The sequence below is a fragment of the Felis catus genome, chromosome D2 (genome assembly GCF_018350175.1).
Source record: "Felis catus isolate Fca126 chromosome D2, F.catus_Fca126_mat1.0, whole genome shotgun sequence".
In the NCBI taxonomy this organism is placed as follows: Eukaryota; Metazoa; Chordata; class Mammalia; order Carnivora; family Felidae; genus Felis; species Felis catus.
In genome coordinates, this window is record NC_058378.1 from 45,085,305 (window position 1) to 45,100,505 (window position 15,201).

General features: G+C 39.5%; 1 protein-coding gene across 1 annotated transcript in view; it reads left to right on the forward strand.

Annotated features, from left to right (window-relative positions):
• Window positions 1–9,279, forward strand: part of BMPR1A (bone morphogenetic protein receptor type 1A) — a 137,880-nt gene extending 128,601 nt beyond the window's left edge. Inside the window, exons 9-13 of the mRNA XM_023240628.2 lie at window positions 4–196; window positions 1,698–1,995; window positions 4,182–4,357; window positions 5,360–5,490; window positions 5,575–9,279. Coding sequence (XP_023096396.1) covers window positions 4–196; window positions 1,698–1,995; window positions 4,182–4,357; window positions 5,360–5,490; window positions 5,575–5,700 — 924 coding nt within the window. The 3' untranslated portion in view covers window positions 5,701–9,279. The remainder of the gene's footprint in view (window positions 1–3; window positions 197–1,697; window positions 1,996–4,181; window positions 4,358–5,359; window positions 5,491–5,574) is intronic.
• The last annotated feature ends 5,922 nt before the right edge of the window (window positions 9,280–15,201 follow it).

Consider the following 15,201-nt stretch of genomic DNA (forward strand, 5'->3'; position numbering starts at 1 on the left):
AAGGTGCAGCGAACTATTGCCAAACAGATTCAGATGGTCCGGCAAGTCGGTAAAGGCCGATATGGAGAAGTATGGATGGGTAAATGGCGTGGTGAAAAAGTGGCAGTCAAAGTATTTTTCACCACTGAAGAAGCTAGCTGGTTTCGAGAAACGGAAATCTATCAGACAGTGCTGATGCGCCATGAAAACATACTTGGTGGGTACACGTTCAGTTTCAGTCGATTCTATACTCTGACACGGTTAGTGGGGTGCAGATAGAACCCTGCCACATGGGCTTTGAAAACATACATGAATTCGCTTATGTGTGTTTGGCTGAAGGAGACCCAGGAGAATACAACAGTTTAAATACAAAACAATCCTGAATGCCCACCAACCACTTTATTTACTGTCCAACTAAGAAAACAAGAGTGAGTTTCAAATTGGAAGTAGTGTTAGTTTATTGGACTTACTCATACAGTAACAAAACCCAAGTTTTTGAAAGGTAATTTAAGCAGTTTTCTAGTATAACTTTAACTATATGTACCTTTTTGCCTTTTGTAAATTAAACTACCCCCCACCTTCATTTACAAAGTAGAAAAATAATTTAGGTATGATCTGATCAGTAGGGTACATAGACTCCTTTAGCTTTCCTGACTTTTCAGCTACTATTTCCCTACCCTTTAATTTCGAGAGTGCATAGCGCATTGCCACAAGTATTCCAGACACTTAACTATTAGTTTCCTAGTGCTGTCATAACAAATTACCACAAACTGGGTGGCTTAAAACAACAGAAATTTATTTCCCAGAGTTAGAAGCCAGAAGTTTAAAGCGAGGGTGTCAGCAGAGCCATGTTCTTTGAAGGCTCCGGGAGAGGCCCCTTCCTTGTCTCTTCCCAGCTTCTGGTGATTGCCAGCAATTTTTGGCATTTCTTGGCTTGGAGACCACACTCTTGCTGTTTGTTGTCATACGGCCTTCTCCCCTGTGTGTCTCTGTCCAAATTTCCCTCCTCTTGTAAGGATGCTGGTCATTAAGTTAGGGTGCATCCTCATGTCATATGACCGCGTCTGAATTTGATTACAGCTACAAAGATCGTATTCCAAATAAGGTCACATTTACAGGTACCAAGTGGACATGAGTTGAAATGGGGAGGGCAATGCTGTTCAACCCAGCACTCACTGACCTTTTTCTGAAGGGAAAGAGGACAAGAAAAAGAAGGAAAGGAGCCTAGTATCATGGACCTGCTTGTCAGTGAGCCAGACGGAAAGGCAGATGCGATGAGGCTTGATGGACAATTGGGAGTTGGTTTAATTAGGAGCAGACTCTTAGTTGAACATTTTAACTTTATTATTGTAATGTGTCCACTTTTCAATTTCAGAGCTTTTCCACATTCCTTCTTCTTGTAGTTCTTCATGCTTAGAGAATCATATATATGGATAACATCCCCCCAGGTTATTTTCTGATATGTGATCTTTTTCTTAGTGATATAATTGTCGTTTTCATGATTATCATTAAGATTATTTTAAAAGTATTACAGAATTGTAGAGGTGTGTGTATAAATGGCAGGAAAAAATTGGTAACACATTCAAGAGATTTTGTTAGGCAAATGAAATTTTTATCTGTACATGATGCCTAGGTTATTCTCTGTATCCTGAATGAACATTCATTATTCTTCCTACACACCTCCGATAACTAACCTTTTAAACTCATCAATTGAACAGGTTTTATAGCAGCAGACATTAAAGGTACAGGCTCCTGGACTCAGCTCTATTTGATTACTGATTACCATGAAAACGGATCTCTCTATGATTTCCTGAAATGTGCCACACTAGACACCAGAGCCCTGCTCAAGTTGGCTTATTCAGCTGCCTGTGGTCTGTGCCACCTCCACACAGAAATTTATGGCACCCAAGGAAAGCCTGCAATTGCTCATCGAGACCTAAAAAGCAAAAACATCCTCATTAAGAAAAATGGAAGTTGCTGTATTGCTGACCTGGGCCTTGCTGTTAAATTCAATAGGTAAGTGGTTCTTTGCCTGCTGCTTTGAAGTCATTTTAATCTCCAAAAGATATTTGCCTGTTTGGATTCAGGATAGTGGAGTTCCAAACACGTATTTGTACTTACTTCTCTAAAGAAATAGTGGGGATTTTTTGGTCTTGGTGTTTTGTTTTTCTGTTGTTTTTTTACAAAAATTGCATCCTACCGTACATAATTCTTGATTTCCTGCTTTTTATTGTTTTAGACATCATTCTATTTCAGTTTGTGTAGCTCTGCTTCATTTTTTTTAAGTTTATTTATTTATTTTGAGAGAGGGCATGCACACACTTGTGGAGGAAGGGCAGGGGGCTGGAGAGAGAATTCAAAGCAGGCTCCACATGGTCAGCGTGGAACCAGTGTGGGACTCTAACTCATGAACTGTGAGATCATGACCTGAGCTGAAACCAAGAGTTGGATGCTTAACCAACTGAACCGTCCAGGCAGGCACCCCTGCTTCATTCTTTTTCACAGTGCTGATACAAAGTTTTCTGTTATATAGATGTAGTATAGTTTATTTCATCTATGACCTAACTGATGGGCATCAAAGTTGTCTGTATTTTATTATTTTTTAAAAAATACTTTAATAAACATTGTATTTTACCCATTTATAATATCCTCGAACGCTTGTACAAGTATTTGTTTGTGGTGGATTCCTGGAGAGGAGGCTAAACAAAGAGTAGGTGCCTATCAAAGGATAGTGTGATTGCAGGCTGCCCCTTCAGGGGCCATGCATTGCTTTACACTCCCACAACAGTATACCGTTCTCCATCACCATTTGAAATTGTCAGTAATTTTTAAATAGAATTACCAACTTTTAGGAAACCATTGAAACTATTTTCATATTGTTATAACTCTAGGAAACAGCAGGCAATTTACATTTCAGAATTCCTTTCAGGTTATAAAATAAAAGTACTCCATCTGTCCGTCTGTAATAAATTAATATTAAAATTGAAATCTTCTTCCCTAGTGGTTACAGTCTTCTGATCCTGTTGTTGTTCTTTGCCATTGTAGTGTTCATTGGCTCAACTATTCATCAGGTGCTGTTTAAGAAAACCTAAAATAAGGGCTCATGGGTGGCTCAGTCCGGTTAAGCGTCCAACTTTGGCTCAGGTCATGATCTCATGGTTTGTGAGTTTGAGCCCCGCATCGGGCTCTGTGCCGACAGCTCGGAGCCTGGAGCTTGCTTCGGATTCTGTCTCTCAAAAATAAGTAAATGTAAAAAAATATATAAAAAGAAAAAAAGAAAACCTAAAATACATTATATTAATCTCAGCTTCAGAGTAGTTTCCAGAACCTGCCAGAATTGGGGGCCCGAGCAACAAAGCATTCATGTCTTCCAACTCTAAAATGTAGTCCAAGATTTGAAAAACCAATAAACATCATTTATTACTGATTGTCAATATGATTATGTAAACATTACTCACAACAGAACTAAGTGGATTGGATCCGTAAAGAAGAAGAAAATGTAATCCTGTGTCACAGAGACTGAGTTTATCATATGGGAATGGTAAAAACAAATGATTCCTCTCAGTTTCATATTCACTTGTTCTAGGATATAATTATCTACCACTTTTTCTTTTTTTAAAAAAAAATTTTTTTTTCAACGTTTATTTATTTTTGGGACAGAGAGAGACAGAGCATGAACGGGGGAGGGGCAGAGAGAGAGGGAGACACAGAATCGGAAACAGGCTCCAGGCTCTGAGCCATCAGCCCAGAGCCTGACGCAGGGCTCGAACTCACGGACCGCGAGATCATGACCTGGCTGAAGTCGGACGCTTAACCGACTGCGCCACCCAGGCGCCCCCTACCACTTTTTCTTATATTCAGTACGGTCGTTTTTCTTAAAGAGGCACTAAACTTGTTTGGTGACAAAACTTGATATGTAACATATTTAAGGGGTATGTTACTGTTCTAAAATCTGGAAAATGCTAACTTTTAAAGTCTATCTGGCCCCAAGGAATTCTGTTAAGGGAATGTGGAGATATTAAGTAGGTAGGTAGATAGGTTTTGTTTTAATTTTATTTTTTATATATTTATGTGTGGGGTGTGTGTGTGTGTGTGTGTGTGTGTGTGTGTATGTGTGTGTGTGTGTGTGTGTGTGTGTGTACACACATGTAGATAAACTGTTTTGTTCCTGACCCTCAACCTGAACATTGTCTCTGTTTCAGCGACACAAATGAAGTTGACGTGCCCTTGAATACCAGGGTGGGCACCAAACGCTACATGGCTCCGGAAGTGCTGGATGAAAGCTTGAATAAAAACCATTTCCAACCCTACATAATGGCCGACATCTATAGCTTTGGCCTGATCATTTGGGAAATGGCTCGTCGTTGTATCACAGGAGGTAAGACTAGTTAGTGTGGTTCCAGTTATGTTTATATCCTCATTATTGAACAAGCAACAGCTCCATTTATATAACTTAGATGTCATATATGTTGGGGATCAAGGCCACTGCCACATTTTGTGATTTCACTACAAGGACTCATAGGACTCAGCATATAGTTGTCCTCACAGCTAAGATTTATTACAGTGAAAGAATACAGATAAAGTCAGCCAAGGGAAAAGTGCACGGAGCAAAGTTCAGAGGAAATCGGGCACAAGCCTCCAGAAGCCCTCTCCCAGTGGAGTCACACAGGATGTGCTTAATCCCTCCAGCAGTGAGTTAGGACACTTGTGAAATACTGCCATCTAGGAAACTTCATGAGAGACCTAGTACCCAAAGATATTTTTAGAGCCAGGTTACATGGGCACCCTCCACCTAGCAAGTACCAGAATTCCAAACTCCTAGAACGAGAATAGGTGTTCAGCATAAACCATATTGTTTGCACAAACCGTCTAGGCACAGTGAGCGACCTTATCACTTAGGAGAAGTTTTATATGCGTGTAGGGGACTGTTTACCTGGCAAGTTCCCAGACACTGGCCCAGCGCCAGCCCTCTACGCAGGCCTTTTCAGGACAGCAGTCTCAGGCCTGCCATGTTCACTATTCCCCACAAATCATGTTGTCTTTCTGCTGTAGAACAAAAAATAAAAACTGCATTCATTAGTAAGAACAAATATGTATGTAAATAATTAGACTAAAAAGGTAAATGAGCATTTCACCTTACTTTTTTTAAGGGATATACATAGCTAAGTCCATAAGTTTCATAGGACCCTACCCGGATGGAGGTAGAGAAAATAATTAGGCATGAAAAAGAGAAGAACATACATTTACTGTTAAAAGTGAATCAGTTACTCTAATTCTTTTCTTCTTTGTGTAGGAATCTGTTTTAACTCCCATAGTTGAGTAAGAGGTGCTGAGTAGGTTGACATTTTTTGTGCCCACTGTGTTTTCTCACTCCCTACAGGGATAGTAGAAGAGTACCAGTTGCCTTATTACAATATGGTACCCAATGATCCATCATACGAAGATATGCGTGAGGTTGTGTGTGTCAAACGTTTGCGGCCAATTGTGTCCAATCGATGGAACAGTGATGAAGTAAGCAGAGCTCCGTCCCCTGAAGTGGTTGGTAAGTGTCGTCAAAGATCTTCATGTGCTCACCACACTCTCTTTACTTTTCAGTGTCTACGAGCAGTTTTGAAGCTCATGTCAGAATGCTGGGCCCATAATCCAGCCTCCAGACTTACAGCTCTGAGAATCAAGAAGACACTTGCCAAGATGGTTGAATCCCAGGATGTAAAGATTTGATAAACAGTCCTGAGGAGAAATTCTAGACTGCAGGAACTGTTTTCACCCAAGGAATGGGTGGAATTAGAGTAGAATAAGGATGCTAACTTGGTTCTCAGACTCTTTCCTCACTACACCTTCACTGGCTGCTAATATTAAACCTTTCAGTACTCTGTAGAATACAAGCTGGGAACTTCTAAACACTTTGTTCTTTATATATGGACGGCTTTATTTTAAATGTGGTTTTTGATGCCTTTTTTTAAATTGGGTTTTTATGAACTACATCAAGACTTCAATCCTGATTAATAAGTCTCCAGACTCTGGGTACTGAATTCCCTGTTCATAAAATGGTGCTTTCTGTGAAAGCCTTAAGAAGACAAATGAATTCAGCGGAGATGGAGAAATACACACTTTGCCTTCTACCTGAGGAAGTTTAATCTGTTTGTATCCCACCTTTGTAAACAGCCTATGGATTATGATCTGTTGGGGATACTCCTTAGTTTATGATAGTTTGTCATGCTTTGATGGTGGTGTGTACACACGTGCACGCGCGCACACACACACACACACACACACACACCAGGATTCTTCTGCTGCCATTCGAATTAGAAGAAAAGAATTTATGGATGCACAGGAAGATATTGATGGCTGTTGGTTTTGTGCTTTAAAAATGCATTATCTGACCAAGATTCTCCAATCACATAAAAGCCATTTACTTACCTTGCAAGTGAGCAAGCTTCTCTGCCAACTTTATTTTTTAACATGAAAGTTGATACAAAGGCCAAAAGAAGTTTAAAGTGTCTGTAAATTTGGTCTGTTTTCCTTTCATTACCATCTTTTTCTTCCTCCCTCCCTCCCCACCTGCTTCCTCTCCCCTCCCCTCCTCTCCCTCCCTTTCCATCTCTTTCTTTTCTTTTTTTCTTTTTGGTAATTCTTACTTTTGTCCTGAGAATCATCTTATCCAAAGTTGGAACTTCCAATGCCATGAACCTTCTAAAGAAAAACACTTCTTATTGAAGTGAACTACTAATTACTGCATTTGATAGCAATGTAAGTGCCTATAACCATGTTCTATATTCTTTATTCTCAGTAACTTTTAAAAGGGAAGTTATTTATATTTTGTGTGTAATATGCTTTATTTGCAAAACACCTCCTTTACAACCATATTTTATATATGTACATACATGTATACTGTAGAAACCATCTCCTGTGTACCTCATATCCCATTCTTAAGGGAAAAAAATTAAGAGATCATCAGAAAAAAAAGAAGTTATAAAGTAGAACTACATATAAATTTTCAGAATTAATGCATTCAAAAGCATATATCAAATCTAGGACTTTGTTATTTCAGGCATAGACTTTCAATAAGATGCTGTCATCTCCTGTTTTCTTTGTGAAGGGATCCTCCAATTAGAAGTTTCTATTTCAGGGCTGATAGAAACTTACCAACAACTATTTTGGGCATTTAAATCATTTGAGACTTTTGGTTGTATGATTTCTGTTCCATAACTTGTGATGACAATGAAGAGTCAGGCAAAAAAAGCTCAGTATCTAGTGATATGACTATAGACTATGAAATGTCTGTAGCCATTACCTGTGTCTATTCCATAGAGCTATTATTCAGTACAATGCGACATTTTATGCATGCCTTGTTATCCCAAGGAATAATTCTGATTTACTTAAACTTACACTTCTGTAATGCCTTTTTCCTGTTAATGTCTTATCCTGAACAAACAGCTCACGGGTGCATAAAGTGAATAGTTTTTTTTTGAATGTAACATAAAATAAATGTGATTATATCACAACATAGTTAAAAACCTTTAAAGGGGAGGAATCAGAGCACGTATCCATCCATTACCAAAAATCTGACTGGCGTTTAAGGATGAAACTCTTATTTATACATGAAACTTCACAAATTTGAGATTTTCTTGAATAGGTTTGACTAAGCTTAGTAGTTTTCATCTAACATAATTAAAGTTTGAAGTGTTCATCAAAATCAGTAAATGTATAGATAGTATGCAATAACGTGCTCTTTCAGAATGTTCTCCCTGTGTCTGTACTGACCGATTCTAATCCATGTTGCCATGTGATTTAAGAACAATTCTGAGCTCTGATCATAATCTAAGGTTGCTTTATTTTTTATTGGATAAACTATAGATCTTGGAAATTATTTGTCATCTTAATAACAAAGTATGTAAAGAAAGGCAAACTTTATTCTTAGTAATGTTAAAATAGTGTGTGAGAGCAGACGATTACAGATAGTATATAAGTAGAAGACCACTATAATGTTTTTTTTAATAAAATCTATGAAAAGTGGTATCAAGAATTAACTTCAGTGGCTTGTTCAGTTAAAATATTTTCTAAGATAGCATGTTCTTTAGAAAGCAAATGATGCCATATTTGAAATACTAAAGTCCAAAAAATATGCATGAAACTTATTTTCTTCTCTCCTTCCTACTCTCACTGTTAAATTTCTAAGTTTATCCAGTAAGTGAAATATTTAAAGACTAAGAGGAAGTATTACATAGTACTATATAGCTAATAATTTGTAAAACCCCAGGAGCCATTATTTGGCCCCACTTACAATTTAGCTTGAATCTAGTTTCTCTGGAAATGTCTTCACAAAAGATATTTCGGTCAACATTAGAAGTGTCCCTAAACTTAGAGAGTGGCCTATAGCTTTTGAAAATTATGTTTTACAAAACGTGCCAGATTTTTTATTTATGCAGTCTAAAAATACTCAGTACCTTTTTCTTTCATACGTTTTACTTCTATTTAGGACAAAAATGTAATACAACTTTTAAAAAATCATGTATCTCTTAAACTGGCCCAAGATCAAATTTGATATTGAATTATTTATTCCAGGCAAGATGTTATAAATTAAATCACTTATGTTTCTTTTCATACACGTTGTTTGGAAATGTTCCAAATACCTAAATTAACCTCAACAGGAGAAATACTAATTGATTTTCTAAAAAAGACTGTTGTAGCTCTTGTACTGTCGAAAGGGGTGGTATTTATTACTTGCTTGGGTCAGGTGTTAAAATAGGGTAGCAGTTCATCATATTGCCTCAGTGCTGTTATGAGAGTTACAGTGGAAAACCGCACAGAGCTGACTTGTGCATAAACACCAAATTAAATCTCTGGCCGGCAGCACGTGAAGCCACGTGTGATGATCATCCCGTAAGGAAAGTATGTGAATACTGCTTTTGCAAAGGAGTAAATCTATTACTGTAATTTTAGCTTGTGCTCTGTACTATGCTTTCAGTGGAATTATTTAAGCTCTTTTAGTGACCATTGTCCTTGCCCGTTTAAAAACTAAAATGTAGTATATATATTGTATAAATGAAAATATCATTATAGCTTAATTAGGGAAGTTGTACATAGACATCAAAAGAAGGGTTAAAAACAAGCAGTTTTATTATGCAATTGTAAAACACCAAAAATATAGATTCATCTTTGATATGTAACACACTAAATGTATTTTGTACAGCATCTGGTTTAAAAGGTGCCTTATTAAGTTTACCATTAATTGCTTTGTTCTATATATAGATTACATCCAATGTATCATTTTTAAGTAAATAACCTTATTTTAGTATACTTTAGTGATGTGTTTTGTGATACTCTGCTCCGACGGTATTGTGTGTCAAAAGTCACATGCCTGGTGAGATTTTACAGCAAGTTAGTGTATGTACACGTGTCTCTGAGATGTGCATTTCAGCAACTGGAAATCCAGTGTGGGACACACAGCAGGTAAGTGACCACACACTCTTTCCTTCATGTAGATAGAGAAGTTACAAACCTATTACAATGAAGGGTTGTTTCCCTCTAAAAAAAACTTTTTTTCTAATTCTAAAACTATGCACTCATTGCAGAAACTTTGGAAAACAGAAAAGCATAAAGAAGCAAATAAAATCACTCGCAATTCTGCCACATGTTACCCCTATTCACTTTTGGATGTTGCCTTTCACTCTTTTCTACTGCATACTTTCTACAAAATTAAGACCATAGTATGTCATTAATATCCATCGAAACAACTTAAAAAAAAAGTTGAATGCATAATATTCCAACAAGTAGATGGAATAATTTATTTTTGTAATTCCCTGTTGAATATTTGGGTTATTTCCATTGTTTTCAAAAATATAACGAATGTATTGCACATCCGTATACCTAAATCTTTTAAATCATGAATTTATTCTCTTAGATTACATTCCTAAAAGTGAGACTAGTGAATATGAACTTTTAAAGGAATATTTAAGATGAAAAAAATCAAAGGTTCTTGGTTAAATGTTGCCATATTTCTGCCCGCAGGGTTTCTCATGGACACTCATACTAGTCATGTCAAGAGAGGGTTCATCTCGCTACGTTGCTTCCAATTTCCATCTCTCTCTGCTACCATAGTGCCTGGTTTGTTCCCATTTAACTCATTTCTTTTTTTTTTTTTTTTTTTTTTTAGCATTTATTCACTTTTTGAGAGACCGAAACAGTGCGAGCAGGGCAGGGGCAGAGAGAGAGGGAGACACAGAATCCAAAGCAAGCTCCAGGCTCTGAGCTATCAGCACAGAGACCAATGTGGGGCTTGAACTCACAAACCATGAGATCATGACCTGAGCCTAAGTCAGACACTTAACCGACTGAGCCACCTAGGTGGCCCCAGTAACTCATTTCTTTATTGAGAGTAATGGAATCCATTTATCTGGCTTTACAGTGTTCTTGCTTGCAGCAAACGCTTTGTTAAAAGCTGGAAATGCAAGGAGGGACAATAGCTCTCCTTCTGTTCTGCAGCAGTTTCATTTACCCTCCTGCATATATTCCCAACACCAATCAGAGCTGTGGGCAGTTGTGTGTAAATTCAATGTACCTTATGATGCCTTAGGCAGTTGAACAGGTTAAATCATCATAAAAGGCTTGGGACTAGTCAATGGTCTCCTTGCCAAAAAAGATGCATGGTTGGAGATAGCCTATTCTAGATTGCTTACAGGAACCCCCACTTAGTTTCACTGTAAGATGCTTTCTTGAAACAATAGCACACACTCCCCTGCAGCCTGGGAAAGAAGAATCAGGCGTTTCTTGGGCCTATCAAATACTTGCTAGCTTTCCTTCCATCTGTTAAAGGCTGACTCAAAACCTGGGTCAGTATATTCATTTTTCCTTCCCAGCATAATCTGTTACTCTCACTGATTAGTTGGAATAGTGACTATTTCCAAGGTTTCTTTAATAGTAGTAGTAGGACTATTAGAGTAAACATTAAGGGATGAGGACACTATTCTTTCAGAATAATCTAATCCTTGTAGGTAGTTTCAAGCAGACGCTAATTCAGTCATTAAATCTTCGCTCACTTGGAGAAATATTTATCTGCCTGTTGGTAGCACAAGGACCATTTCTGGCACTTTAGACTGTATGAAGTTAGACGCGTGTTCCTGCAAAGCCTTGCTTCAGCCCTTGGAGCAGTCCAGCCGTGACTAAGCAGACACGGTGCACCGAAGGTAGCCAGCCAGCAGTGTAAGGCAGAGGCCACCCAGTGGCACTGGGCACTGCACTGGTCTTGGAGTTCAGTCCTGTGAGCTCAGGTTAAGAGCAGAAAGAGGCAAGTCCCCCTAAAGCTGGAAAGCAAGAGGAGGCTTAGTTCAAGTGCGAAGGTACACCCAAAAAATATTCCAGATCGAAGCCAAGGCTGGGGCTGAAAGGTTAATCCCTAATTGCCCTTTGAGGTAGAGATTGTTACTCTCCTGTTTAGATGGAATATGTGTGGCCTGCCTCTTACTCCTCTAAACCGGATAGTCCTGGCCTTTGTCCAGTTAGTTTTACTGAGTGTCCACATGTCTGCTCAGAACGAAGTTCAAGGTGATTCCAGCTTCCCCAGTGCTTCCTACCTCCACCTCAGTGCTCTAAATATCCCTCTACAGGGAACCTGAAATGTTACCGTTATTTGGAAGTCAAAGGTCAGTATGAAATACTCAAGAAAATATTTTCAAGCTAGAGGAAGAAAGCACTAAGGCCTTCGTCGTTGAGAGGGGAGCCGTTTTTAAAGCAAAGTGAAAATTGGCTGATGACTGAGGTGGTGATGGGCACCTGCTGCTCTGCTCGCTGCTACTTGCTGCATGACTAAAATCCGAGTAAGCGTTGAAAACTATTAAAAAGACGATCGAAAGGCCGTGGCAAAATAAAAGACCAACACTGTTATGGAAGACGTTTCAATCAAACACTTAAAAATCAAAGCTTATTGTTTGGTTCTGTCTTCCTTCTTGGCTAGGACTTTGGCTGGAGATAGAATCTAACTGAAGATACTTCCAGCGTCCCTATTGCCAGTAAGAAGTCTGATGTGTCTAATTCAGTCCACTGTAATTTATTTCATTCAAGAAACAGGATTTTTTTTTTTTGATGTTTTGAAGTTTAAACTTGCCATGTCTGGATACATTTCTTTGTGTTAGTACTAACTGCATGCTTTTAACCTTTCCTTAAACCTGAGAACTTCCACTATTTCCTCCCTTTCCTTCTTTTACTTTTCTTTCTAGAACTCCTATTAGGCAAATATTAGGTGTCCTGGATGTTTCTTCCATATTTCTTAGTCTATCTCTCCTTTGTTCCCTCCTACCGTCTTCTTTTCAGCCCATCTACTAAGTTGCTTTATTAAACCAAAGTTTTTTTTAAATGTCTATTTATTTTGAGAGAGAGAAGGAGAGAGATCCCAAGCAGGCTCCACTCTGTCGGTGCAGAGCCCAACACGAGGCTTGATCTAATGAACTGTGAGATCGTGACCCGAGCAGAAATCAGGAGTCAGATGTTTTACCCACTGAGCCACTCAGGTGCCCCTCCACCAAATTTGATTTTAGCTTTTTTTTGAAATAACTTCAAAATTCCAGAAAAGTTGTAAAAATAGTATAAAGAATGCCATTTACCCTTCACCCAGATGCATAAACTACTACGTTTTGCCACAATTGCCTTATCAGTCTGTGTGTGTGTGTGTGTGTACAGGCATAAAGGCTTGTCTTGGAATGTTTGTGCACACGTGCGTGCATAAATACATACACCTTTTCTGAACTATTTGGATTAAACTACACAGGTCATGCTTCTTTCAATATTTCAGGGATATTCTATTACATAACCATTAGGTACAATTTTCAAAATAAAGTTGACATTGACACTATAATCATCAGCAATACTATAACCTGCAGACCTTTGCCAGTTTATTCTAATAAAGTCCTTGAGAGCACACTTTCTGGGCCCAGAATCTGTTGCGTTGCATTTAGTTGTCATGTCTCCTTACTCTTCAATCTGAAACAGTTCTCCGGTTTCTGTCTTCCTGTGATACATTTTCTAGAGTAAAAAGGCCAGAGGGTCTGTGGACATATTTGTGTCCCATTGGGAGGCCATTATCGATAATGTCATTGTTGATCCCTTACTCGAGGCGATGCCTACTGTCTTCACTGCACAGTTGGTTGTTTTCCCTTTGTAATTACTATGCTATGGAGATAATTTGAGACTGTTCCAGCCATTGGTAATTCCAGTGTGAATCAGTGGTTACAAAATAGTGACTTTTGCTTGCATTATTACATTTACATTTATTAATTGGCATTCTGTAAGGAAGAGGTCTAGCTTCCCTTCCTGTTTATTTTTTATCATCAGTAGGAACTCATGGATTCTTATTTTATACCATGAGTTATAGTCTATGAGGTCATTATTTGTTTTGATGCTCAAGTTGATTCAGACTTGACCCCTGGAAATTCAAGTTGGCTCTTGAGGCTTTTTCCACATGCCCATCTTGTTTTGAGCACTTCTTACCTTTTGGGGGGACTGAAAAGATGTTCCAGGGTCATCTGGTACTGTACCTGCCCCAGCCATGGGGTCAGCCATGCTCCCAGGCACTCTGATTCCTTTTAGAGAGGATGGTATTTAGAAACCAGAATCTGAGTGGCAAATAAGATTTCCAGTTTCCTGTATTGTTTTAGAGACTTGAATATTCCAAAATCTTCACGTTTTTTCAGTTTTGTATTCTCTTGTTCGTGATGTTAGTTTTCCACAAATATTTAGCACTTTGGTGTAGTTGCTAATCTTTGCGTTACTGAACCCCTGCTCACATCAGTTCAGTGTTCCTCAGCTTCCTGTTTTTATCAGGAAGTGATGGGGTAATAGCTGTTTGTTAGAGCAAAAATTGAGAAATGATCCTTTCTGGGGCACCTGGGTGGCTCAGTCGGTTGAGTGTCTGACTCTTGATTTCAGCTCAGGTCATGATCTCACGGTTTGTGGGTTTCAGCCCCGCATCGGGCTCTACACTGACAGCGAGGAGCCTGCTTGGGATTCTCTCTCTCCCTCTCTCTCTGCCCTTCCCCCACTCATGCTCTCTCTTTCTCTCTCTCTGTCCCTCCTCCCCTCAAAATAAAATTAAAAAAAAGAAGTGATACTTTCTCTTTGCCTACTCAGGAGGATTCAGGCTTTTCCCACTCCACATTTAGCTCGCCTCCAACCCCCACCGCCCCTCAGCAAGTTTTGTCACTGTTAGGCCAGGTTTGGGGGGCTTTCTTGATGCAGGATGGAGAAACGCTGCTCAGACCAGAGCTGATGATGTTTGATATTTTCAAGAGAAACCTAGGATGCCAGCGTTGCTGCAGAGCAGCAGAGGAAAGGAGAGCTTTAAGAAGCATCTTTTACGGGGGCTCCTGGGTGGCTCAGTCGATTAAACGCCAACTTCAGCTCAGGTCGTGATCTCATAGTTTGTGAATTCGAGCCCCACATCAGGCTCTCTGCTGTTGGCAAAGCACCTGCTTTGAATCTTCTGTCCCGGTCTCTGTCTCCTCCCCACTTGTGATCGAAACTCTCTCACAGAAACAAACATTAAGAAAAAAAAAAAAAAAAGAACAGTCAGATCAGCCCCCGACTTCGGCCCAGGTCATGATCTCACAGTTGGTGGGTTTGAGCCCTATGTCAGGCTCTGTGTTGACAGCTTGGAGCCTGCTTCAGATTCTGTCTCCCTGTCTCTCTGCCCCTCCCCCACTCTCTCCCCCTCTCTCTCTCTCTCTCAAAAATAAACATTAAAAAAATTTTTTAAAGGAACATCTTTTACAGACCATATATCCTCTCCACAGTGTTTCTGAAATAAAAAGTTGTTTCTGAAATAAAAGTAAAGGTCAGACGTTACTTTGACAGTATGTTGTGGTCTGGGAACATGCGTCTGGACTGCTGCGGGTAAGGTTATCCATGTCTTCTGGGGGCTTCCTGCCTCCACGGGCAGTAGCCAGCCTGCAGTTGGAGGCCCAGGATCGCCCCGCACTGCCTAGGTCGGGGCAGAGGCCACCGCCGCCAGCCGCTTTGTACAGGCAGGGGATGGCTGGGACCCTGGGCCTGCTGCCCCTCAGCTGTATCGCCTCTGCTCATCCCCTCAACTGTCTTAGGGGCTGAGTTTCAGTTTGGGGTTCCCTCGAAATCACTCCCATCTCCAGGAGTCTCAAAGGTTTTGGGTTATGATTTCCTACTCCTATTTCATTTTATACTTGATCCCTTCTACTTCCCATTTTTCAGGAACTA